The sequence below is a fragment of the Idiotropiscis lumnitzeri genome, chromosome 19 (assembly GCF_059441095.1).
Source record: "Idiotropiscis lumnitzeri isolate Australia: NSW breed Sydney's pygmy pipehorse chromosome 19, RoL_Ilum_1.0, whole genome shotgun sequence".
Taxonomy (NCBI): domain Eukaryota; kingdom Metazoa; phylum Chordata; class Actinopteri; order Syngnathiformes; family Syngnathidae; genus Idiotropiscis; species Idiotropiscis lumnitzeri.
In genome coordinates this window covers 6,395,811-6,423,307 of record NC_142409.1, presented here as the reverse complement: position 1 = coordinate 6,423,307, position 27,497 = coordinate 6,395,811, and the positions used below count along the sequence as shown (strand labels likewise).

Sequence of the window (27,497 nt, the reverse complement as noted above, 5' to 3'; positions counted from 1 at the left end):
TAGAATTTAGTGCCACCTAGTGGCGGATTAATATAATGCAACAATCTAAGATTGCGGTGCCTCGGAGACTAATTTCTTCAGCAGAGGAGCAAGCTAAAGGTTATGGCAAACGACTTCTACTATTCCCTCAAGTGACGAAGTGCATTGCATTTGTTACACATTCTGTAGCCATTGATCAAGCAAATTTGTGATTGTGTGATTTGACTCCTCTGGGTATCCGTAGCAGAAAAATGGTGGCGAAACATGGCTGCCTCCTGTATGGGAGGTGCACCCCAAAAAATATAGTTTGTGATTAACTTTACCTACAATCACATATTAAAAAAAAAATTGAATATTAATCGTGGGTTTTTAAAATGAATAATCTTTGAAAAAGCAAAATATTCTACACACTGTCCCTGTGAACAGTTCAGCCGATCAGGCATATACTTATTGTAGTGTCAAGGGTGCAACCAAATTACTCAAAATTTAACCCACCAACACGATTTTAGTTTGTTCACTGAATTGTACAGGCCTTTTTTTGAATAATTTTTTTTTTAAGCAAAAAACATTTTACAGATTTTTTCTCCCCAGCTTGCTGAATGATGAGGTGGTTTAAGGAATTTCAGGCACCAGACTCCAAACTACTACTACTTAATAGCTCTATAGAACTAGAGCTTAAAAAAATAAATTGCGTTACACAACGAATCCTGTCCAAAAACACTCTTTTCACGAAAGCCGTCACGAGTAGCAAGAGTTCATCTTTCAAAATATCCGTATTTTCTGTATTTTTTTTTTGAACGGAAGATCAAAAAGGTAGGGCGGCTTGCATATTTCTTGATGGGGGGGCAGGGGGGTTCCATATTTTAAAGGACTGGTAAAATAAGATTGCGGCGTGAATAATGCTGCAAATTAAGATTTGGTTAAAACTGATAAAATAGCTTATATACATTGGTGGTTATCTTGTGCAATTATTTGATTGATTTCAAACAATCAGTGATGAGGAGGAGGAAGAGGAAGAGGAAAACGTGGGAGGAGCGCTCCGTCTATTCTTGTCCGAATCCTTCTGTTTCCTCGATGGCGAAGAGGAGTTTCTCTTTGAGCTGCTCAAAGCTTTTGTAAGGGGGCAAGTCCAGGCGGTTGAAGCTGTAGACACACGAGGGCACCCGAGGTTTAGTAGGAGGACAAGGCCGTTGAATCCAAAATTGAATGTGCCTAATGTCCGCAATTAATTATCTATTCACTATGTATCTTTTTTTTTTATTAACCCTATGCCAGTATGGTAGAACAATTAACAGCTCTTCCATGAGCTATCACAGAATTTTCACCTACCACGTGCGTCTAGAATATATCCCCCACAATAAACAGGGGTTAACTATATTTACTTTGTGCCATTTTTGTTTGGCGGTGTGCCATGAGATTTTGTGTAAAATTTTCCCTGGCTCACTAAAAGTCGGATAAAAAAAACTGGCTGAGGTTTTAGAGGAGATCCTCAGTATACGAAGCAGAATTTGTACAAGGTGCAACTTACGAACTAATTTAGTTTACATCACCAATGCAGGAACACAACTCTGTCGTGAACAGTGGACCACCTACACGATAGTGTTAGTAACCGTGACAATCTGCCAGTAAATGACTCCCTCCTGAGCTAGGTTTATAAATGGCTATACCTGCCACAAGATGGCGATAAAGTATAAATTACTTGACTAAATTCAGCTCCTCCCCTCATTTTCATTTTTTCCCTCACAAAATACAATAATGATAAATTAAGCGTCACAAGGAACACTATTATAAACATTTTCTTCTCAAATCCTAGAAAAAAAAAAAAAGAAAGATCCTTCTACTCACCATGTGTGGCTCCTGGGAAGCCATGTTTCCTTGCCAACCTTCTCAATGCAGAACTTCTGAGGGCCGTTACTTCCTACAATGAAAAACAAGGACAAGAATATAAATGGACAAACAAGTGTAATTACAGAAGATGACGTTTGAAGTCTTAGTATGGCCCAGCTAACCCATGAGCTCAGCAAAGCCACCCAGAGGAAGCCTGCAGGTTCCAGTGACGAACTGCATGAGGCGCAGACGCACTTCGTTGTCCACTTCTTTTACGAGCTGCAAGCAAATCGCAATGTTTGATTTAAAAAAAAAAAAAAAAAAAGGAGAGGAGGTGTTGAAATACCTCTGGACAGACAGAGCATTTGCTTGAGGTGGAATCATGTTTTTGGATTTTGGTTTATAGCCCATCATATACTGCGCTTCAGAAAAATATGCTTCTCCACATCTGGATGGCATACGTGTTATGTATACGACATTACCTGCCAGAACCAGATGATCTGTTTACTATTCCTGGTATAGTGGCGATACACTGTGTTCCTCTGCCAGTCCTGTAAGTCCACTTCTTGCATGCCGCACAGCATCACCTGGATCACACACATGCGCAACATAAATGAACACACGCGGACAAAAACATCGGTACCTCACTGTTATGGAAAGGAAACCCAACAATGACCTCTGGAGTAAAATAACTTCATACTGACAAAGGTATCATACAACAGAATTGACTGAAAATCAACCCACCAGGTTTGTGCCACATGTAGCAAAGAAACCCCAGAAAATAAGTGATCCTTCCGTTTGTCTCACCGAAGGTGCAGTGTTTAGATAATAGAGTGAATAGTGAACAGTGAATACTAATGCTGCTTACCTCCAGCTCCTTTTCGTCAAAATACTGGAGCCACTGAAGTGGAACCACCTCATTAAAACCATCCAGGAAAGCTTTGGTTTGACCTTCAACTCCACGGGAGAACCTCCACTCTGCCATTAAACTGCAAGCCACATTGCACATTTAAATGTCATTTACGTGAAATTATATCAAGGGTACATTTATGTTCAAAAAAAGATTCCAGTGCCAGAACCTGATGTACTCTTCCTTGTTCTCCTCAGTGACAAGGACATCGGTGCCATCGGGTTTGAGGTCATGGGATGTGATTTTGCCCAAGATCTCCATGTCCACTGAGAAATACATCTCCAGACCGCACTCCTCAATGTTGTTGTCCCTAGGAAAACATTTAAACAAACAAAAAAATGACATGCAGCATGTAACATGGAACAAGCAAGGTGTGCACTCTCTTTGTTACTTTGGCAACAGATATTGATGCAAACAAAATATTCACCTGATCCATATAAGCGAGTTATAGAACTCTGGGTCGATGGACTCTAAATCTTTGAGGATGAGCTTCTTATTGAGCATACGTTTGTAGAAAGGCAGGGAGAAGCCCGTGTCGATGAACTTCCCATGAAAAAGTGCCTAAGGGAAGAGAGAAATCAAATGGATTAGTCCTACCACCGAGTTTGATTGCAGGCAGAGCGGGAATGGTTGTTTGTCTACAAGTGCTGTGCAACTGACTGGTGACTAGTCTAAAGTATACGCTCGCCTATTACGTATTCTTCCACATTGTTTTGACACATTTGTATTAACAGCATTATTTTTGACGGTACACTGCCGTGTCATTACTGCAATGTGGTATACCAGCCTGAATCAGCCTCACCGATTTCTGCATATAAAGCCATGCTGACTTGCAAAGAAACACAGTATGTACTATTTGCACTACAGTGGGGCAGGAGCTAACAATTATTTTCACAAGTGAGGTTATTTTGGCGGTTTATCCATAACGTGCATAGATTTCTAGTAGTTTAATTATTTAAAAAATATATATATTCATATATGAGCAATTAGTTGTCAATTAATTATTGCATCTCTACACTACTGTCAGAAAATCCATCCATCTATCCATTATCCAAGCCGCTTATAATATGATATATACCGTATTTTCCGATCAGCTGCTACTTTTTTCCAAGATTTTGAACCGTGCGGCTAATACAGCGGTGCGGCTTTTCTGTGGATTTTTCTTTCACCGGTAGGGGTGCTCTATAGTTCAGAAAATAAATAGAACATTCTTTTTCCAGGGTCGGTTCTGTTTTAATTAACAAAGTTGTTGCCGTGTTAAAACGCACTGTTTTAACAATCTGTTTATGTACCTTTATGTGCATTCACGGTACAAAATCGTTCTGTACATGCAGTAAACAACGATTTATTTTCAACAAACGAAAACTGCGGCTTATATCCTGGTGCGCCTTATAGTCCATAAAATACTGTAATTGAAGTTCATATGTATACTATCAAAACACCTGTCTATTTTACATTGTAAGCCATTAATATTGCAGTGAGAGAGGAATTTTGCCATCTTACCATTGCAATGAATCTGCCTATGAAGCAGAAATATGAGAGGTGGTCTGGGTTGATAGCAGAAGCTGGGTTTATCTGCAGGCAGTAGTTGCTCTTGCCAGCGTACTCAAACAGACAGTACATGGGGTTCAGCACCTCATGCGACAACAAGAAGAACCACTCCCTGATGAAAAAGGGGGTGATGAAGAAAAGGACAAGCCGAGAAGAAAAACAAAAATTTGCCATGTGACGCTTCATTGCAAAGAAGGCCAAGTTTCAGTTTTGCAGATTTGCATTATTATATCATTCATCATTACCGGGCTAATCCACCATAATCAAGTCCCTCTTCGCCTCGGAAGATGACGTAAAGTCTCCGCCTCAAGTCGTAAGGTTTCAGGGCCATAATCTAAAACACACACAATAGATTGATACTTAATTTGTAATGGGCTGGATGCTATGAACCAGCATGTGTTTGTAGGACCGATGACAAAACTGGAGCAGTAGTACAACAATCGATTTACCTGCTGGAATGAGTCTTCAAACAATGTTTGTCTGGAGACGGTGATCTTCACATGGCTAGGGAGGGCATTCGACTGGGTACAAATAAAATATGAATTAAAAACACAATGTGTTGAAAAAATAGTGAGTTGAAAATTAAAGCATAAAGACACAAACCTGGCACAAGTAGCGAAAGTGGGCAAGTTTCCACCGGAAGCTGCGTTCATACGCAATTTGTGGACCTTTAGTGCTGAACACACAAAAAGTCAAAAGTGAAGTTGAGTAGAAGATTTTACTTTTACATTGCTTTGGACAGGAGCATCTCTCACAATGTTGGAAAACATGTGCCAAAGAGTTTAGTGCCTTTTGCCCGAAAGTGTCTTCCTCTCTAGAGTCACTAAAAATCAATCAGTGCAAATAAATTAAATGTATGATGAACCAACAAATAAGATCTCACGAACGAACATAAGCCATTAAACATTTAAATTTTAGACATTTACACAATGTTTTATTTTATTTTATTTATTTTTTAAACTTACACAGAGGACTTCCCAGTGCGGGGGTCGCTAAATGTCGTCGTTCTGGTGTTATGATCGACGAAGTATCGAACACCTTCCCTCGTGTAGCGGATCTCCCAACCCTCAGGCAGAGGGTCCTCATTCTGTAGCCTGAAACGCACACAAACAATTAGCATCATTTATGATCGAATCTGTTCAATAGATTCAAGAGCAATAATTTGCTGTGACTCTCAAGATTAACTTAATGTGTTATAATATTTTGCCAACAGTTAGTGAATTGCGGTTTGGACCATCACATCCCATTAAATGGTCTGGCCATTTCATCTTTGTTTACCCTTGAGTTCGGGGGTCCTCCCACTGTGTTGTCTTTGTGTTGTGGTTGACAAAGTACACTCTGTCATTGGAGTCCACACGCCTCTCTAGAAATGTTAAAACAACAACAACAACAACAAAAGGCCAATAGTATTTTAAAAGCAAAAGGGACAAAATGCATCTCCTGTGGCCTATAAAAAATAGCAATAACAGAATGGAGAGTGAAAATTACGATGACAAACCACAGATGACACATTGAGAGTATACTCTGAATTATAAACAACATCTGTAAAGATCAATAAAGGCTTCAAACAGTCAACAGATGGTATATATCCAGCCTCTGAGTGAAACAGAATGTGAACTCACCCCAACCAGGAGGTAGCGGGCCTAGTGGATCATTCTCAGCAGACATCATGGATGCCTAAAAATCAGGAATGTATACACGCATCCATTTATAAACAATGAATCTGGCGAAATAATGCCCCCGCCCCAAAAAAAAGCACGGAAAGAAAAAAGAAAAGAACTGTACTTTTTGGTGGTGATGTAAAGAAAGCAATTGTGGCTGGCACTTCTCATTACTTCCCAGCTCGGGCTGTCTTTTAATTATTATTTTGCAAGCTAATCATCGTCATGGAAGATGACATCTTTACCCGAATGATAGACATAGAAGTAAGAACTCTCGCAACGCTAACCTGATAACGGCCAAAGGTTTTTCCTTCGGGAAGTGTAATACCAATGCTGGAAGAACGATAGGCTTACTTAAGAAATGTGTTGATAATATTCTTACAGAGTAGAGGTATCTCTGGTTAAACTGGTGCATAGCTCCCTGCAGCTGGCTGCGCTGACTCTGCCACTGCTCAAAATTCCGGACTGACTCCATTGTGGGACGCTGCCATGTGGTGGTTCGGGTGTTATGGTCCACGTAATAGATCCTGCCCCGATCATCGACACGGCGCTCCCATCTAATAGAGAGACAAACGAGAAAGAGAGGGGTAACAGTTTGTCAGTGTCTCATTTAAGAGACTGACTTCATATTAATTGAACTTTTGATTTCAAACATGCATCACCCCAATAAACTTGAATAAACAGATCAATTATGCATCAGTAACAGCTGTTATGAAACACATTTATATAATTTTCTCAACCCCAAAAATAGACAGGGGTGCACATAATTTTGGTGTGGTTTTCAAAGGAGGAACAGAGGTTCTTTTTCCGACCCACTGACTTCACTTTTACTAACCTAAATGGGCTGAGGCTGGAAAATTAAGAAATTCAAGCTCACCCAGGTGGAAGCGGCTGTGGTCTTTCCCAGGTAGTCGTTCTGGTGTTGTGGTCGACATAATATGTCCTCCCATGCGGGTCTTTTCTCTGCTCCCACCTGTGAGACAATGTAATTAATGACAAGGATTCTGAAGATAAAATAAAATCTTACTTAAAGTCATTATAATGCAGATGTGATAATGCTATTTGGAATATGAAATAATGTTTTTTGTTTTTTGTTTTTTTACCCCGGTGGAAGAGGATCTGGGGCCCCAGCTGCAGGGGCCTGCTGTCTGGGTTTGGCCCCATCTGCTGTTGCTGTTGCAGCGCTACTACGGCTCGCGCTGTCAGCTGACGTATTTGTTTCTCCCAGTGTTGGGGAGGCAGACGCTGATGATGAGGATGCTGTGATAGCGGTGGTACCCTGTGCCGAGGAAGTGCACGTGGATGAGGCAGCAGTAGCAGCGGCGTCAGCGGCAACAACACCATCATTCGGCTTAGCAGCAGAAGATGAGGTTGGAGCCGGTGGAGGTGGCGGCTGAGATGTGCCATTTGTTGCTGTGTCGGAATCTGGCAGAAGAACATCTGGAGCACAGTCCTCGTGGTTTTCTGCTTGAGGCAACACATCACCTGTTGCATCAGAATGACCCGGTTTGGTTAAAAGAAAACCAAAAAAAACTTGCCGTTCCTTTCATAATCAGTATTGTCTAATGTGATTTGGCATTGTTTAAACTAAAAACATTTTGCAATGATTTTAGATATTGAAATTACAATTCAAGTGGGAAATTCACCTGTAGTTACACCAGAAACACAAAATGGTGCCACCATGGACATGATAGCCACTTAACATGCACAGGAATGTTGTTCAGATACTATAAAGTGCAACGTAAAGCTTCTACTCACGAGTCCTACTCTCCGTATCACTATCTGAGGGTTGGTGGCTTGGTGTGGAGTTGGGGGTGACATCGCCATTGACGACGTGACCGAGGGCCGGGCTACAGGAACTGGAAGGCACCTGACTATTCAATCCATTCGAGGCTGAACAAGAAGCTGACCGCGGGCCCAAGTCTGTCCCATTCACGGTGCTACAGGTGGAAGCAAAACAACCTTATCAGGTGAGGGCAATACTTGGTTAGCACTTTCAAGAACTAACACGTTTGAAAACAAGAATTAGAGATGTAACGATTCACCGAAGCCCGATTGGATTGGATTTTCAGTTCCTGGTTGATATGTTCTTATTTTTTTTTTAATTGCTGCCATTCTTGCCTCTGTGCACTAGTGTGGCGCTGCAGCCATCCACATCCACAATACACATTGAGGTTTCGCGCAAGCGTGTACATTTTAAATGGAACCAATAACTATACACTATGCTAGGTTGCACTAATACTAGAAAACTAACAATAAATACTAAATACTTGTAAACAGATTTCACTTATCTTGAGCACCAATCCATTTTTTAATGTAGAAGCGACGGAAATCATAGAAGTAAAATTAAGGAAATGCAGTGTGCTAAAGAAAACCAAATTATTTGATTAAATTCTTTTGTTTTTGACACCGACGCACATTTTAAGCAGTTTGAATCACTTCTTAATTGATTTTCGATAAATCTTTAAATCCCTAGAAAGAATACAAGGCATTGGGATGGTTGGATGAGGTTATGGGCAAGTTGACATGCTCCATTCTGTCACTGCCAAAAATGTGCTCACAGCAAAATGTATGTCTAGCAGAATGCTGGCTGGAGACACAGCGCCAGCGGTGATTAGATTCATTAGACCAGAGAGCCTCATCAGATCCAAATGATGAAGCTCAGATATGATAAGTATCTTGAGTTAAAACATGTTTTATTTTGCTTCATTATATTTTTCATACAGTTAGTGATGTTACATCTGCATATCGGACTGCACAACAATTAGCGCAGGTTAAATTGATGTGAATATTTTGCTTTTTTTTTTTTTTTTTTTAAACTTAACCTACAGTCATTCCATTACACCTGTGCAGTTGTGAATGTAAAATATTGTAAAAAGTGTACTGAATAGCTTTTTTTTTTTTTTTTTTTTACCTGTTGGCAGCCCTTAATGAAGAGGAAGAGGATTCTGCATTTTCATGGATGGCGTCCCCATTCTGCTGCACTTCTAAAGAGGTGACAACAGAGCAAATTTGTAGGTGAAATCTGGATGTGATCACCACGGAAAGATTAATGAGAGTGCTGACATATGACTAGATTTATCAGAACTGGGGGGAAAAAGAGCATACCAATAAAATGTGAGCAGACAGATGCCATATCTTGTTGGGAAGGATGCTTTCCCTACTGACTGTGCCAAGAAGCACTCAGTGCTTGTCACAACAATGTAATCCACTCTTTATCAGCCAATAATGGATGTGACGGGCTAAACGTTTATGGGCTACAGTATATTACCTTTCCAATTTTTTTTTTGCTTGCCCTTTAATATATATTTTTATTGGACCTGTAATGTAACCAGAATAGGTGAAAAAATATTTTTAAAAAAGAAGAAGCTGATCTTACTAGTGCCGTTTGCTGAATCACCATTGGTTAATGGTGCCACTTCCTCCTGATCGCTAACAGTAAGCCCATCCAGGTAGACTGTCAGCTCCCCTGCAGGCACCAAAACACCCTTGTGCTCCACACTCAGCTTCAGCACCTCCTTCACATTCTCCACTGTGGAGCAAACACAATGAATGGGATAAAAACAAAGCAAGATGGAATAGATTCTACAAAGAAATATAGTCCCCTGGAGACCATCGCGTTGTGGTATTTGCTTCGCTATAATAACATGTGCAAGTGTTTGAAAGTATTGTTTCTGTTAATCATACATTTGCTTTCATGCTGCTCCAAGGTTTCTATCAGGTCCAGCGAAGCTTTGCCCAGCAGAGCGTCTGCTTTCAGGGTGTGGTGACTCCATACTTTGAAGTCCACCTGGCTGCGCGGTGTTACATTCCTAATGGTTTGGAGACAAATGAGATCTACAGTTGCACTTTCCTTCCTAACGAGCAAAACTCGAAGATTCCAATAACAGTAGGAGGGAGCACAGACAGAAAATGTCTTCATGATACGGATCACAAGGTCTGTCATAGTAACACAAACAAAACATGCTTTAATCAAGTGACAGACAAGACAAGGGATAAAGTGTTACATAAAATTAATTATCCAATGACCAGCACATGTACTGCTAGTGACAAGGAGAAGCAAAAATGTGTTATCTCTTACAGAGTAAGCCTTTCATCCCATTTCGGACTCGAAGAGCTGTGGGACTTCGCTGTGCGATGCGACTCCCCCTCTGCTGTCACCTCCACGTAAATGGCAACTCCAAACAAGCTTTTCTTCCTCTTGATTTTGGCACAGGAAACTATTTCAAGACACAGGCAGAAGCAATTCAACTTTTGGAAGAGACTGAAACACCTGGTATGAATTACATATACTATCAGTGATCAGTATAAAAGGATGCTACAAATAGAATAACATTGACAGTTTCTGAATGAGCAAATGTGTTTGAAATAAATTCAATGTCAGGTATCAAGGCACCACATTTATGCCAAAATACTTTGGAGCAGAAAGAAAGATGCAAATGACATCACAATGAACAACGCAGGTTACGGATGGACACAATTTAAAATGAGGTTTGAGCTATATACACACGCAAGTCAACGCCGCCCTTCAATTACATTTGAACGTTCCAAAGGGCATTGCTTGTTTTCTGAGAAATTAACTTGTCTCGACTGATCCAGATTGTACAATGTATTCTCATGATTAACCAATCATCATCAAAGCATATTTATCCAGTATCCCCACATCCATCATGTGAAGTAATGCAAGCTCATCACCCACAGCCAAGGCACCCCAATTATCCTGACGATTTTCCGCAATATTGTTGATCATTTCAGTCCCATCAATCTCAACGTTCCAAAAAAAGTCCTTCACGGCCAGCCATAGAGCGGAACAGGCGATTTGACTCGCACTTCAGTTACGTGGGGTGCAGACACGTAATCAGGCAGAATTTTTCCCCTTACGATCAAAGTCAGCAAAACACTGTTTATTGGATGTCATGAAAGGATTATCCTGACAGTGGTGTGCATGTATTAAAAAAAGAGTTTTCCTTCCAGATATCCACGTAAGAAAGTCCAGGACAAAGGTTAAACCTGTTCAATATTTACAACCGCAAACCCTTTGTGTGCGGTCAACATCCATTTGGTCATGTCAAGGACTCTGTGATTGCGAGGTTAAACGGAATAATAGCCAATTAAGAAGCCACCGGCGGTTCGAGCTGTTGCCAGACACTAATAGAGGAAACCGGTAGGGTTGAGTGTTTGTACTACGTGTCTCCCCAGTCAACATAGTCAAGGCTCAAAATAATCGGTTTTGCATGGCATTTTGCAAGTCAGAGTTTGCATTTTGCGGTTTAATCAACAGCATTGAAACGCAAAACTACGAAAGGGCATTGACATGGGCAAAGTCAGAGCTGCTAAATGTTACGGAAATCCCTCAATGCTAACTCTATAAAATAAAAATATAAAAATGCATAACGCTAATCACATTTGGGTATTGCCACTGTAGCTAGTCATTAGGGCCCATAGAATTTTCAGTAGTTTATTCGAATCGTGAAATATTCGAGAACTGCAACCTTACATTCAACATTAACCCGCAAAAAATGCTCCTCCTAATTACTAAATTGCTCCTAAAATGAAGTAATTGATTCACAAAATTGCTCCTTGACGAAAAAGTTATTTCGAGCTTTGAAAGGGTGTGTCAACTTTTATCAACAAGTCAGTATCTGCAGTGCAAGCTGTTAAACCTGCCTTCAAAGATTACTGGAAGTATTGATGACTATTTCATAATGTGATTTTTTTAAGCAGTTTTCACAGCATGGAATGAGTAACCGTGTTGCGGGGAATTAACATATTTGGATTCATGTTCATCGTTGGGAAATATTGTTTGGGACTAATACGACACTCCAAGTCACATGTCAGCAGTTGGAATGAATATGAATATGACAATTTGTACTCGACAGTCACAATACAGTTAGTCATTTATCTTAGATGTATCCAGTACAGTACATTAAATTAAGCGGACTCACCAACTGCATGGAGCTGTGATGTTCCTCTGTAGTTATGGCTCGACTCTGCTCTGAGCGAGGCCGTGGCCATGTCCTACAGCACAGTGGGAAACCTCAAACCAACACAAAGGCTTAGCACATTATCACTTGAACAAGTACATCAATTGTTGGCAAGCTGCTCTTATTTTATTTGTAATACAAATAAATCATTATCTGCTTGATGAAATTATTGCATGTATGTACTTTATATTTCAATAATCATCTCGCCTAAACTGTGCTGAGCAGCCAGTCAAGCTCATATATCGCAATTTCCAGTTGTATTTCATAACACTTTGCTATCATTGGTTCACTTCCATTGTGAAACCACGCAGACGGCGGGGAAAAAAATAAACTTGTGGCGTGAATCATTTAGAAATGCTCACAAAACTGATGTCTCACATGACAGAATGTATCATGTGTTTAACTCTTTTTCGATTGTTTAACCTATCAGGTAATGCAAATCTTGATCACTGCGACCAACGCAATATCCAATCTTTACTTATAAATCACTAATCTCTATACTGTTGGGATGGGATACATTGATATACTTACAGTTAGCATGTGTTAGTCGAAACTCCAGTTTAGTCCACACCGTGTCCCATGATCTGAAAGAAAAAGAAAGGTATTTCAAATGACAACATTCAACAAAGAAACAAATGGGGCCAAATCTGCTATGTGAATTGTAAAAATATTTCTAAAATTTTTTTTGTGACTGACAGAATAAAAAAAATTCCTAAAATATTTTTTGTCTGGCGCACAGACGACCTTTGATGGAACTCTGTTGATTAGGAACTGACGGGGATATTAGAGCCCGATAATATAGGTATTATATTGCACAATTTATTACCTTGAGCCCAGGAAATATTAATGGTACATAGCTGAAGCTATTAACAACATGAAAAAAAAGTTGATCAAAGAGCCCAAGCGACTATGCAATTGTCATCTAGTGAAGAGGATTTAACTGTAAACCAAAATTTTAACCTATTTAAAAACAATTGAAAAAATGCATCAAAACGGTACTGTAAACTGTTTGAATATTAAAAGCAAATGATGAACAATACAAAAATGGCACCCAGTTGAATGAAGACCACAGCCACACATGAAAATTGAAGTTCAAATAATTCAAGGCCAACTTTGTCAAAAATGAAAAAAAAAAAACAAAAAAAAAAACTAAGAAAACAAACTAGGAATATAGTGTTGGCAGCATTGCCAGTAAATTAAACGTGATCTTAGGTTTTGCATTACTGATCATCCACATGTGGTAAATTCACCTCATCTGACATTATTCGGAAAAGGCACACATAGTCTACAGTCGACAAGGCATGTCAGAACAAAATCAAAGCATGAAGTCAAAGGAATCTGTTGACCTTGGAGTTGTCTCAAAACATAAATCTGGGGAAGGGTACAAGAAAACAGTTGCTTTGAATCTCCCAATGAGCGCAGTGGCCTTCATCATCAACGGTTGGAAGTAGTAATGAACCCACGAGATTCCTCAGACAGCTGGCCGCCTGCCGAAACTGAGCAATCCGTAAAGAAGTGCTAAATGAGGTGACCAAGAAAGAACCCAATGGTCATTCCGTCTGAGCTTCAGCTTCCTTCTGTTGAAAGAGGAGAAATGTCCAAAAGGACACACCTCTCTGCAATTATCCAATCATGTTTGTGTGTTAGGCTGGCCAGAGAGATGCAACTTCTTGTGAAAATTCCCACGGCTGGCAGTGTGGAGTTTGTCCAAAGTCCCCCGAAGGACTGCGGACCACAACAGAACAACTTTGCTGGTTCGCTGAGACAAAAAGTCAACTCTTTGGCACGAAAGCTGGTTGCCATGTCCAGAGGAAAACTAGCCCCATTTATTACCAAAATAAAACATGGTTGTGGCAGCATCATGTTGAGATGTGTCCTTTTTTTCCCCCCAGCATCAGGAACTAGGAGACTATTCAGAAATGAGAAACGAATGCAACGATGGACTGTAACTGTACAGAGACTGACTAACTTATTCTTGAGCACTGTGCCGTGGATAAGTTCTAGATGCACTGCACAATGAACCTTAGGTGATCTTACTTATCTGCTTCTTTATGCTTACTTCAGAACTCAGGTGGTAGAACAATGAGTATGTGAGTCATCCGTACAAGAATATGCAAAGTATGTGTCGCACATAATAAAAAGCTAGGGGGGGGGGGAAATCACACAATGTCACTAAGTGAATAGTGGGGTAAACTATAATAGTTGTATTTAAAGGGGAAGTCAACCCCCAAAATATTTGTAATAATTTGTTCAATGTGCCTTTGCTCGTCTAAAGTAAAATCGTAAATTCCTTGCATAACTTGAAATACGGGGAAAAAATGTCCAAAATCCCAGAACATATCAAGCAAACAGGGCTACTTTGGCCAAAGGGAACGTTCCTTAACTGACAAAATAGTTAATTTGAAACAAATTTGCAGAATTCTTCGCACAAAATAATCTTATTGGAGGTGTTGAATGAATTGACAGATGATTTATAGAAAAAATGTTAAGCCAAACCTTCAATTAGCAGCATGCACACGCAAGGTATCAAAATGGATATTATAAATGACAGTAAGAATGTTAACTTTTGTACTTTGGTAATGTAGTCTAGCATACGTTTACTAAAAAGGGAGTTGAATGTGCACTTTTGTTTACTCCCATTTTTATAGTTTTGCTTGAGTACAGAGGGTGCCGTTTCTATCATGACCTTACCATTGTCATGCAATAAAATGGTTAAAAAAGGTTGTCACGAAAAACATGTCTGCTTTGTCTTAATTTCATCGACTCAGCAACGAAAAGGCAGATTTAAACCATCAACCCGTTAATATCATTTCGTTTTGCTCAGCTCTGTAAATAGAATCCCAATGTTGGTTTTACAAGTATAACACCTTGGTGAGACGTCAAAACAATGACGTTAACGCCAATTGCTATCTTTGGACAGCTACTGTCTTGCTAGTGTTAGCTCAAGGAAGTTTACCAGAATTAAAAGCCCATTTAAGACATCGTGTGGTTCACTAACAATCCAAACCCTTGTTTGAACTATAACTGTCACATTAGTATCTGACAGATAAGGCTTGCTAACTACGTGATAATGTTCGGAAGCTAAAAGCTAAAGTCACCTAGCTAGCTTGCTCACTGTCAAGTTAGCTACATAGCGAGCTAACGTTACAAGAAAACAGTTTCATTCTGCTTCTACACGTTTGTCTGCCCCGCTCAACGGGTTCTATTTGTGTTACAATATATGTCCACGTCTTCCATACAGGCTAGCAACAAGGCTTACATTACTCACAAAGCCGAGTCAGCTAGCCGGCATGATAGCAAACTTTAGCAGCATTTGCTAATCGTCCGCCATCGTACGGAACTGTTTGTTGGAGGTGTGGAAAACATTTTACGAATGTCATTTTGTCATGACGATTCCAGCGTAAGTGGCAGCGTTTGTCGATACCTTGTCTTTTTGCCTCTTTTTTCCCACGGGCTGTATCGGCGTCAGTGGCTGCCAACGGTCAGTGCTGTTAAGGGTAAAGGCCTCCAATCTTGTACGGATCTTTCGCCATCCCCGTACACAAATCACGAAGCAGGGAGGAAGAAAAACACACGCACACACACTCGAGCAGCAACGAGCGCGCCACCCCCAGAAACAAAATCGCTGCGTAATAACGGGACAGACGTAGCACGCGGAACTAGTACCTTTGCAATATGTTTATGCACAAGATTGCATAAACTCATGGACTTTTCCCGGGCTCGTCACTAGTGAACTGTGTGTTTGTGTGTACGTGTTTTACAGTGCATAATCCCAAAGCCTCTTGCAGATACTTGTCAGTGTAAACTTTGGCCTTTTCATAATCCATTCAATATCCAAGATATTCAGCCATATTCCATGTACTTTTTCCTCAGACAAAACGTCACTAGTGGACATCTGTCTGTCAAATGTCACTAGTACTAGTATGAAAAGCACACAGTCAACTCATGCATTGTTTTCCTCTCACAAGTATTGTAGTTTTCCTACAAATATATCGCAGTATTCCCAAGTAGACCTACTTGCGTGTAAAAATGTCATACAATCATGAAATGCAATTGTGGAAACTAGTTTTTCCTAGTAATTCTACAAAGTAGGCTACTAGAGCGGTACGTTGTCATGATAAAGCAGTAGAATGAATGACAAGGACGCATTATTAAATTGACTAGGACACACTAGTAAATAGACCGTCTCACTTGTAATGTTTATTCCCAGTATTACAGACACTTTTGGCCTGCTTATATGCAATTAAGCCTTACTACTAAACTACTGAGTTGCATCAGTAAAATATGTGTGCTACTAGTGCTACTAGTGAAGTACAACTAGTTAAATTGCAGAGCTGGGCATTTGACCCTTTTTTGACGGTCTGTCCCCCGCCCTCCGTCCGCGATCTCTGTACCGTTTCAGTCTCGACCCTCCGACCGTATTCCAGTAGTAGCAGAGGAGAGGCGCTGGTCACGTGATGGCAGAATAAGGAAATACAGGCACGCTTGAATGCACACTCACGTCTCTTCATCCACAAACAGTTGGTAGTGAGGCAATTTTTGTCGTTTACCCATTTCGTGAATAGGTTCATCACACGCACAAGGGCCGATTCGTGGGGGGCGGACTAAAATCAACCTTTGTTAATCGAACCCTTTTTAAAAAATTGTCAACCCCCGCTCCTCGCCCCAAAAATGGTTGTCTTGAGGGTCGGTCCGTTCCGCCCCCCGTGACGGACTGCCCAGGTCTAATAAAATGTTACCAGTAGTATTAACTTGTCACTTCACTACTAACATATAGATGGCCAACTAGTACTCCAGAATTTGTCCTACTAGTGAGGACAAAATGTGTACAAGTACATGGATCTTAAGATGGATATTTAAGATATTTAATAAACATTCAAACGGCTTCATGGAAAGCCTGCCTAATAAAGGGACAGACAACAAGTAGCACTCAAGAAGAATATGTTTAAGCACAAGGCGCTTGACTGCATAAATTAATGGACTTTTCCCGTGCTCGCAAGTAAACAGTGTGTGCGTGCATGTGTGTGTCTGTCCGTTGCAATGCATTACGCAGACCTACTTGCAGCTACTTGTTAGTGTAAACACCAGTTGACTTGGGTGCATTTTGTTTTCCCAGTTTCAGCTTTGTGAATACAATAACAATCATAGTAAATACTTTACACCCCGCCCAAAAAAAGAACTACAGCCACTAAGACCACATTGTTATAGAAATCTGTTTTATTTATTTATTTATTTATTTTTTGTCAAAATACTAATTTCCATCTTGAGAACTTTGTATTAAGTATGCGCTTTGTGCTAAGATAAAAAAAAAAAAACAATAGTAGGCTACGTGTAAGATGTGGTTGTGATGCCTGTTCAATGTCAGATTTAAAGCCGCTGGAGGTGAACATGAAGAACCTTCGTACTGTTGGGACCATGGCATTTTCATGCTGATCAATCTCAAACTAAAGTTAGAAACAGTCCCGTCCAAGAATGTGGTTTCTCTTCTTTTGTTTGGCTGTACCATTTATTTCCATCATTTTCTTTCCAACTTCACCTCATTGAGCCTTTGTAGTGCACCGGCCAAAAAGAAACAGCACAATGCTGTGCAAGTTTTACAATGATATACTTTAAACTGTCTGCAGAACTTACTCAGAACACACAAATATTACAATTTCCGCGCATGTAAATCCCACACAGCAAAAGCATATATGTTTAGAATTTTTTATTATTATAGAGGACATGGCGTGCAGTAAATGAAGAGTGACTTCAGTTTTAAATGCAGACTCAATTCTTGATATGTAACATGCACAACTATCACACTACGTCACACAAAATTGAAGTGGAAGGAAATTTCCCTCGTGAACATATCTGTTACTCGACAAATAAAATGGTCTTTTTTAACAGTATACAACCAGTGCTGCCAAAATAAACTGACATTGACCTAGGGCCTGAAGAAAATCTGAAACAATAAAAGCATGCAATTGAACAAATGACCAAGTACATGAAGCAAATTAACCATAAAATGTTTTCTTACTGTGAGCTGTCTGGTGACCTCTGCCGTGATTAAGATTCATGAGACTGATTGCCATTGTTGCGGGGTTTGTGGGTTCATTCGCTGTCAGTTTTCTGACAACCACACATGAAAGGTGAGTGAAAGAATAATAAATGACTTCATCTCTCATGATCTGTACAGAACGTGGTTGATACATTAGGGTCACGTCTTGGTAATACGTGACTTGGCTGAAATTCATTGTGTCTTGCAAAAGATGGATTTTCATTCACGTGCAATAGCTCAGTTCACTTTGAGTCTGGAGATGAACTCTCCCTCCATCTGTAACCACCTCAATTCACTTCACGATAGTTCTTTGGTATCATGATGCCACAAGATGGCGGCAAAGCTAAACTTACTTTTATGACTATTCTGTGCAGCAAGCCATCGTTTTACCTTGTGAGTTACCTCCCGCTTCAATTCAATTCATGCCAAAAACGTCAAATTTATGATTGCCATATATTCTGGAAGCATGCTTCATTTTTCTTTCTAAAAAGATTTTGTTTTCCTTGTCTGCCTTCAAGTTTCCCCACCTGTTCTTTGTTATTCTGTTTCTTGCAGCGCATTTTCTCCCCGTCGAGCTGTACAGTAAACCTTTTCAAATTTTGTTATTTTAGCAAGATAAATGACAGTTTTTACACCAGGGTATAATGTCAAACCCACATACCATGAAAAGTTAGCCAACTTCACTTAATTTGTCAGAAAATCAGTCGCAATGCAAAGAAGTGCTCAAGTCGATGGAAGGATATGTGGAAGGCCAGATTTGACTAGGAAGACCTCTATTTTGGGGTTGCTTCAACATAAGCGTGCACCTGGCATGAAGGTATAACAGCATAGCAGAATTAGGGGACAAATTGGAGAAAATGAGAGTGTTTTGTACCTGTGTTATTACTCTGCAGTTGATGGTTTCCTCTGACATCCCTACATAGCATATATATATATATAAAGAAAAAATACACAATGCCTTTTTGTCATAACTGTATTCAAATCTTTACACGATCAATACAATTCCAGAAGTTTCAGCCAAGAAGCTACAGAAACTACAGTTTTTGGGGGCTAGTACTTTGTCAGGCCCCTGTGCTCAGTAATATAATACTGTGTGTGTGTGTGTGTGTGTCTATATATTTATATCTCTCTCACTCTCCTCTCTCTCTCTACACCCACACACACACAAATGTACGTATGCATGTCACATATATACATATACTGTATGTCACATATATATATGTCACAACTATTTAATATATTTAAGACTGATAGAAAGGAAACAAAACAATTAAACAACAAATCAGAGAACACGATGGTAGCAAACTGATATATACATTGGCATGACAGCATACAACCAGTTGTGCCGCCAGAGAATTGCAGTCCACTTCAATGCTACATTTGAAAATTCTATTTTCTTGGGCCTGTAGAATCACCATCACTTTCATCAACCTTACGGTGTCCGTGCACACATTATCGCAAAATTATATAAGTTTGAACAAATGTACAACAATTACTGTGAAAATTATAATAGCATTATTGGTCATGTAATGCTGTGCGAGCGGTTTCCCTGTGTATGGTGGCAACTCCAAATCATCATGTGGCCATTTATATATATATATATATATATATATATATATATATATATATATATATATATATATATATATATATATATATATATATATATATATATATATATATATATATATATATATATATATATATATATATATATATATATATATATATATATATATATATATATATATATATATATAAACACAACACACTTTTTTTTTAATTTAGGTATTTTTGGTGCACTTTTTATTCATCCTTCTGCAGAAGCAGATGGCTCTGAAGAAGTGGCAGTGGCACGTGGAACACGGCTCACAGCAGCCTTGATGGGGCAAACAGCTTTGTCCCAGCTGGGAACATGTGGCAGATGGAGACTTTGGTGTTGGGGAAACTTTTAAAAGAACAGGCATCCCTTTAGGTCTCTGAGGGGGTCAACAGAGAAGAAAAACAACCATTGGTGAAAAGTCGGCATCAAAGTTCTACTTCGATAAAGTCAAAAATTGTATCCCTTTTTTAGTTTCGCACGAGTGTCAAACTCAAGGCCCCGGGGCCGTATGTGGCCCGCCACATTATTTTATGAGGCCCACAAGCCAAACAGCAAATCATGTGTTTACCGCATGTTTCTTGCTAAATTCTGAACAAACAGACTCCCCTTTTTTTTTAATCAGATTGTTTGTGGTCAACAAAATTCAAACAGGCCTTGATTTTAAACTTTGAAACTAGTTATTCATCAATTTGTTCGGCATATTTTCACAGTCATTACGGCCCTTTGAGGGAAACTATAAGTAAAATTTGGCCCGTGATGAAAGTAAGTTTGACATGCACAATAGTAATATTATCATATAGTATATTGTAGCAGAGAAGATTTTTCAAAATACGAACAAGTTGTAGCATAACCAGTAACTGGGAAAGGATTGTAACAACAATGATAATAATAATAAATTCCAATCTACCATCATCAGAAGCTTCTGTTGTTCATGTTGCTCTCTTCTTGCAAACAGTGTTCTATATCTGATTGGAAAGTTGCCTATTGAGAGAAAAAAAAATGTTATTTTTTTTCTCATTCTTGCAGATAATGACTGTATAAAATACAGAGAAATCAAAATATTTTTTTCATGCTCTTCTAGAAATGCCCAAAGATGGGCATTAAATATTATTTATAATAAATCTGATATTGTTCATTATAATACAAATTAATTATTGTTTGTGTTTTGTTAAAAAATTCAGGGGAGGAGGACCTTGAAAAAAATAATTGCATATTAAACGGCAATCAAAAATATTGTGTGGGAGAAAAAACATTATTTTGAATTGTTTTTCAAAATGAATCAGACCTAGTTTGGGGTATAATTCAGTTCAAGCACTTTAGAAAACGTGTACAGTCGTGTCACCTGATACAAAACCTTTTCTTTCTGTTTTTTAATTGATTAATTAATTAATTTATTTATTTTATTTGATTGATTTGATCATAACTGTGACTTATTGTGGCATGCACTAAATATGGTTCTTGGTTACCGGTACAATCTTTTTCCAGAAGCTTTTAAGACAAGAGTGCGATATATTAGTTCCTTGTGGTCACTTGGCACGCGCCGACATTTTTTTTTTCCCAGTCTTTTGTGTGTTCACTAGGGGGCCTCATTGGGATTATAAATCTTCACTACCTTGGATGTTTTCAAACAGATGCAAAAATGTCCATTTTAACAACCATGTCAAAAGAAGAGCAACCCGATGTTGCAGACGTCCGACAGTGCAAAACTGCGAACAAATGTGTGAAGTGGTGTTCAATGAGTTAGGTGGTGTGGCCTAAAGTTACATGTTTTATTATGTACCTACTGTCCGGTGTTTGGCTCACATTACACGCTAAATTAGATATGAAAGGCTCTCCACACCAGCCACATTGTAGTAAACTGCTGAGGGGATTTTTTTTTAAATAAAGCCAAACCACATCCTTGAATATTTCATGTCTGATCAGATATGAGAACAGTTCTCTCTAATCGTGACAGTTTGCACAGGTTCAACCTTAAATCATATTACGACGATGGTTCCTTCATAATTCTGTGGTCGGCATCGATCCATTGAGTAAAACAAATCAACAAGTGGTTTATGTGTACAAATTCGAGGGGGGCTGGTTATTGTCATCGGTGAACCTTTTTAAATTAACTTTCACTCATGCATCCACTTGCTATCCAATTAGGATGATGGGTGTGCTGGAGCCTATTCAATCTGACTTCAGGTGAGAGGCCGGGGTTTGGGGGAAAACGTGCATACTCCACCCAGGAAGGCCAGAGCCCGGATTCGAACCCGCACCCTCAGAACTATAAAGCAGATGTACTTATTTACCGCTACTGCATTGTTCTCACTTTAAATCAACAGAAAAAACAACAAGGCATGCTGGCATGCCTGTACAAAGGAGTTGTGATGAATAAATTTTCATCATCTTTCGTTCAACAATGGATATTGGCAAAATAAGCCTTATTGAACTCAGCCCAGCTGTCCTGATTTATAACCTTCAATTGAAAATCCCCCGCTAATAAGATTCAGAAAAATATTTATAGCAGAAGCCTGAGTTCGTTTAAATAAATAATACTAATAAAAATGTTGTTACACCAAACCAAGCCAAGTTAACAGTCAAATAATAAGGGTCAATGCATTTGATGACTGGCTGCTTGAAAAATGCATTGCATTGCGTAAGTGAGTTTAGTCACGGTTCACCTCTTTGCATTTTATCTAGCGCAACTCCTTTGTGCAGCCATGTCAGCTTGCTGTATTCGATTTACTGTTGATTTTAAGTGAGAACAATGCAGTAGTGGTAATTGCATCCGCCTCACAGTTACACCTTTAATGCACAAGGGAATTCGTTTTTACCAATCAAATGTTAAGGCAACTTCGAAAAGGCTGACATTTGAGTTGGACACATCATCCAAAGCACACGAACATCTGCTATACAGTCAACACGAAGCCTATGGATGACTTTGCCGTGTCAGGTGAAGATTGCGCACACACACGCAAATAAGCATTTTGCAGTGAAGTGCAGGCATGCGTGACAAACTCCTCCGCTATCAGTTACGTTGCTGAAGCAGAAAAAAAAAAAGCTTGGCATTTAAAAGCATTCAGATCCATTATTCTTTCTGACAAAGCAGCTGTTGCTGGAGTAAAATCATCAAATTAAATTGGGTTTTGTTTCCGAATATATTTTTGAATGGATCCAGATGACTTTATTTAGGTGCTAATTTGTCACATTTAATACAGGGTACATAACCAAAATATTACAATCAACTCCGCATAATATACATCGCAGTTGTGCAGCACACCACACCAAACCAAAACAAAATCATAAACATATTGTTAAATTGTGTTTTATAGGCCGTGTCATTTTGGTTTCAATGTAATAATTATGCCATCTTGTTTTTGTTAGTGGCCATTCTCAATCCCGGGTCGCAGGCACCATTTCTTTTTGCACAGAAGTTGAGGGCCACATTACAAAGATGAACAGATATTTGTTTTTTTTATGAGAAATTATGGATTAGCTGTTTTTGAGGATTTTTTTCCCGCAACAATTTTCTGTTTGTAGAACTGCACGGTGGACCAGATTCAATGCTCTCGCGGGCCATATTCGGCCCAAGGGTTGTAGGTTCACCAAAGCTGGAGACAATCCAATCTTTAATTCTTCGCTACTCTGGTTTACTTTTCTTAATAACACCTAAGTCTATAAAGTAGAAGTTAAAAAGATTTTGGCATGCGGCGACGTCTCACCTGTCCTCTTGGAGAACTTGTCGCTGCTGCCACTTTGGCGATCATTGTTGATGAGAAGTCCCCCGCTGACAAAGGCCAGATGAAGAACACATAAACACAACACTGACAGCTTCATCCTGACTGCAACCAGCTTCCTTTGCTCTGTTATCACAAGTGCCACTTGAGCGGATTTTTAAAAAAAAAGAAAAAACAAAGCCACAGGGGTCTCCTGGCCTGTTTACCAGTGGCTCAGACTTGCTTTGTCTGCGTGTCTCTCTGCACTCTCACTTATTTGAGTAGCAGGCAAACACATGCGCAGAACCCGCCCCTCTTTGTCTTCACGCCTCTCAAGCGTGTAACTATCACTGACCCATATGGGCTTACTTCTTTGGACCTTTCAGCAAGTTCCGCTTTTAAACTTTCCACACATCGACAGATTTACACGCACCCATCTTGATGAACGAAAACCTCACAATAGTCAAAACACAGAAACACACGAAGAACACGCGGACTAAATTAATTTGATTGATTGTGCCTAAAAAAAATAATGACGCAAATTTGAAATGAGGAACATGTCAAACGAAGGTGTTGTTTAATTCGCAACACCGGTGTCTTCAAACGTGTCCGTTTGTCTATCGGATAACAAACATTCACCGTGCTGTTTGGTTACGCGGTGCTTACCAAACTCAACACAGACCAAAGATAGAAAAGGAACGAGTTGTCTCGGGAGATTAGAAAGAGAAAAGACAAGCATGTTAAAGGTAAAGTATATAAAGACCAATTTACAAGCAGCTTGATGTTCCTGCCACAAAAGTTGCACACATAACTCAGACGTTTAATGTCCATGGGATTCGGGCTATGACAAATTGAAGAGATGTCTGATATGAATGGTAACCAAAGAGCCAAGAGCAATCTACAAAGAAGTTAAAGGTGAAATTCAAGGGCAAGGCACAGTGTAAGATTGCGCCATCTGTCATAAAGCGGACTTTTGGTCGACACCGCTATTGAAAGCAAATGATAAAAAAAAGTTGAGACTGGAATTTGCCACAATGCATATTCCCAAGCCGCAATGCTTATTGAGAGAAGAGAGAATAACGGACAACAACTCTCTGCAGTGCACATCAACTCTATCTTTAAAAATGAAGCGAACCAAGAAAAGAACACTGTCCCGACTGTGAAACACGGAGGAGGCTTGCTTATGTTCTGGGGCTGCTTCATCTCACACAGGCTGTCTTGAATCTGTGTAGGATAAAGTGAAATCAATATCAAGGCATCTTGGAGAGAAATATACTGCCCTAGTGTCAGAAACCTTGGTCATGGGTCTTCCAACGTGATCGCCAAAAACACCGCTAAAAACAATGGCAATGAGCAAATTATTGGACTAGCTACCCTACGACTCCGATTTAAACTCTATTTAAGATTATAAAATCTATATATTCCATCCATGGAAGGAATTGAAACATGCCATCTGGAAAAGGCATCCTTCAAACCTGAGACAAGTAGAGTTAGCTATCAAGTCGTGGACCAGAATACCTCTTAATCGGTGCAGAAGTCTTACTGGCAGTTCCAGAAATTATTTGATGTCTGAAAGGATTATGGATCAAAATATTGAGTAATGGGTACCGTCAATTCTGTCCAGGCCTTTTTCTTTTTTAATTATTCTTCTCAAACCACAATTCAAAAGCAACATCTGATTTACATTGGTGAATTTTTAGTCATTTTTTAAATTGATTATCACTTTTGACCGCCTCAATTTTTTTTACAATAACAATAGCGGATTTCTTTTCATGAACAGAGTGTACCGATAATTTTGTCCACGTGTAACAGTTTTCATTCAATGATATCGTATGTCGAGAAGAGGAGACTTTAGAGAGGCTATGGACTTTTTCTGACTGTATCTTATTTGCGATTGGTGTCAATTGCGTTCCGTCACTTTGCTGGCTGAACGGCGACCCGACGACGCCGCTTCACATTCTTCGATGGGTGCTTGATTGGTACGTAAAATGAACAGTATGAAAGGAGACTTTTTTTTTTCATTTTTGCCCAATTTCAAACAGTTTCCAGTTGCTATAAGTAACTGTGACATTATCATCAATCATCTTTTTTCCGTAGCTTATTTTTTTTTATTTCTTTCAATCTGGTCTCCTTCTGTTTCTCTGGTTTTGCATGTTCCAATTCAGTGGTTGTCTATTGAAATTGACTGCCGATTTGCCAAGTGTGCGGTCAATCCAACCCCATTTGCGGTGTAACATTTGAACCTCTACACTTTTTTGTCTTGCCCACTCCCACGGTTCTTCATTTCTTGAGCATCAATTTCAAAAATATGTCGAGGAAAGTCTGAGGCTTGTGTGTTGTTGCGTTTATTCCTTTGGGTTTCATTCAAAGTTTTGCCGCTCTTAAATGTGAATGGAATGTCTTTCTCCTTTCACCTGATGGCTTTCATGAAGACCTTACAGCTATTTTAGTTTTATCCTCAATGCTGCTGCAGTCTCTGCCTCCCTTGCGACAATTTACACAAACTTCAATTCATCCTTTAAGCTGCTTCTACTTCTGTTTCTTTCTTACTTTTACTATTGCCATTTTTTTGCAAGCAAGGGTTTGCCGTTTTTGTGACTGTTTTTGCCAATTTTGCTCCAATTCCTTCTTTTATGCTGCCTGGTCTTCCCGTCTTCCATTCATGCTTCTCCTGTCATTTGCAATTTCTTCTTGAGGGATTAAGCCTCATAAAAGTCCTGTAGTACCTCCGAGATAGACGTGGAACTGCTCCTTTAGAGCAGTGTCCTGGAGTAGAGTGATTTTATATCTGTTTTACATTTGCCTGTATTAAATCTCGAGTTGAATTTCCCAATAAGAAGCCGGTGGTCTTTTGCAACATCTGCTCCTGATTCGCTCCTACACCGACCAGTGACGTTGTCAAACATTGACTGAGTCAGATGTGGTCAGTTTGATTCTTTGTGATACCCCTTTTATTTAATGTGCCTCATCCTCTCATACTGACCATTGGCGAGTATGGGATACATTTCTATGACTAGAGGGCGGGTCTGAGATGGCTGCGCTTTAAGCTCTGAATCTTAAAAAAAGAAAAAAAAAAAAAAACTGACACACATAAAATAGAGAATGGATTATATTGTCGCTGCAGGCAGCAGCAAGCCAGATAATAACACTTTTCAATTAGTGTGCGGATCACAAACACAAATTCCAGCACCCCCACTGCACAATCGAGTATGTGCTGCTCGTTAAACGCTATCATTATCGGCTAATGTTAATATGTGCATCCAACGAAACTAAATCTATTTCTGCTTTCATTTCGACTTTGCTGTCATGTTCCAGGTGGAGCATTCCGAGGGGTGGACATCAATCGAGAAACTCGGTGCGGGAGTGGACACGCATACATTCTCAGAAATAGGCAGATACAATATTTACTTGGAGGCTGTTTAATTTCACTCCCCTAATGGTCAGAGGGATCGAGTTTGAATATGTCCTGATGTGTGACCTTTTTCCTCTAACATGCTTTCACCTTGTTATGAAGGAAAAAATGACGCTCCCCTGCCCTAAAATAACAGAAGTAGCCTACTTGTTATCAGATTGATATATTTAGCCCCTATAGTTAGCAAACCTGGAATTATAGGTTTGACTTCACAGACGTGTCACATTCTTAACACATTTTTCACGTATGCCTTGTTTTCTCTTGCCTGTCTTGTCCTGTATATAATTTCAGGGATTAAATGCTTTCTGGAATTTGCTTTGCATTCCCACATACTCTGCGCAGGCACCACACCTTCATTTGCCACTTAAATCTAATCTGACTATAAAATGCCATCGCTGACTGAGTATAACAAATTAAGCTTGACATTCACAGCACAAAAGAATCATTGAGTTCTTCTGCGCTCCTTTCACCGCGTTGGTCATGACAGGGATGTATGAGATATTTCTCCAAGATTTAACAATATGAAAACAAAATGGACCCTTAAAAGTTCAATTTCACTTGAGGTTGTAGAATTCAAAATTGTTCGGCATTTTTCCCCGAATATAAGCCACGAAAGTCATGTGAAATGTCAGGAAAACTCACAAGACCTCAGCACAGTCAAATAGACATATGATTAATTTTGGCCATGTGTTTCACTTTCCGTGGATTAAAAAAACATGTTTCCTCTGCTTAAGTGCACGACAAATGTAGACAAGGGTCCTCTGTGTTCACCTCCCCGGCATGCGGCCTTGCCTGCAGTCAATCTTACTGACTCAAACTGATTGGATGTTAATTG

The 27,497-nt window shown here is 39.5% G+C and overlaps 2 protein-coding genes across 4 annotated transcripts; both read right to left on the bottom strand.

Annotated features, from left to right (window-relative positions):
* Positions 1-772: 772 nt before the first annotated feature.
* On the bottom strand, positions 773-15,591 carry wwp1 (WW domain containing E3 ubiquitin protein ligase 1). Of its 3 annotated transcripts, none has more exons than XM_088282841.1 (25): positions 15,337-15,591; positions 12,444-12,496; positions 11,874-11,946; positions 10,010-10,148; positions 9,616-9,740; positions 9,308-9,460; positions 8,843-8,915; positions 7,687-7,868; positions 7,032-7,392; positions 6,806-6,901; positions 6,311-6,485; positions 5,890-5,944; positions 5,546-5,630; positions 5,233-5,361; positions 4,871-4,943; positions 4,717-4,788; positions 4,513-4,601; positions 4,220-4,379; positions 3,144-3,277; positions 2,886-3,026; positions 2,675-2,795; positions 2,289-2,393; positions 1,989-2,085; positions 1,825-1,897; positions 773-1,122 (listed from the first exon to the last, which is right to left on the bottom strand). In XM_088282841.1, exons 2-25 carry the CDS (start codon positions 12,450-12,452, stop codon positions 1,023-1,025), a joined length of 2,820 nt encoding a protein of 939 aa, XP_088138967.1. In that variant the 5' UTR covers positions 12,453-12,496; positions 15,337-15,591; the 3' UTR covers positions 773-1,022. The 3 variants fall into 3 exon arrangements, with proteins under 3 accessions (XP_088138967.1, XP_088138965.1, XP_088138966.1); XM_088282839.1 differs by having other exon boundaries at positions 7,032-7,413; positions 15,337-15,589; XM_088282840.1 differs by having other exon boundaries at positions 7,032-7,413; positions 11,874-11,965; positions 15,337-15,588.
* Positions 15,592-19,682: 4,091 nt separating this feature from the next.
* On the bottom strand, positions 19,683-23,584 carry LOC148318276 (uncharacterized). Its single transcript, XM_088283375.1, has 3 exons — positions 23,257-23,584; positions 20,460-20,533; positions 19,683-19,928 (listed from the first exon to the last, which is right to left on the bottom strand). The coding sequence occupies exons 1-3, from the start codon at positions 23,369-23,371 to the stop codon at positions 19,734-19,736; spliced, it is 384 nt and encodes a 127-aa protein (XP_088139501.1). The 5' UTR covers positions 23,372-23,584; the 3' UTR covers positions 19,683-19,733.
* Between the last annotated feature and the right edge of the window lie 3,913 nt (positions 23,585-27,497).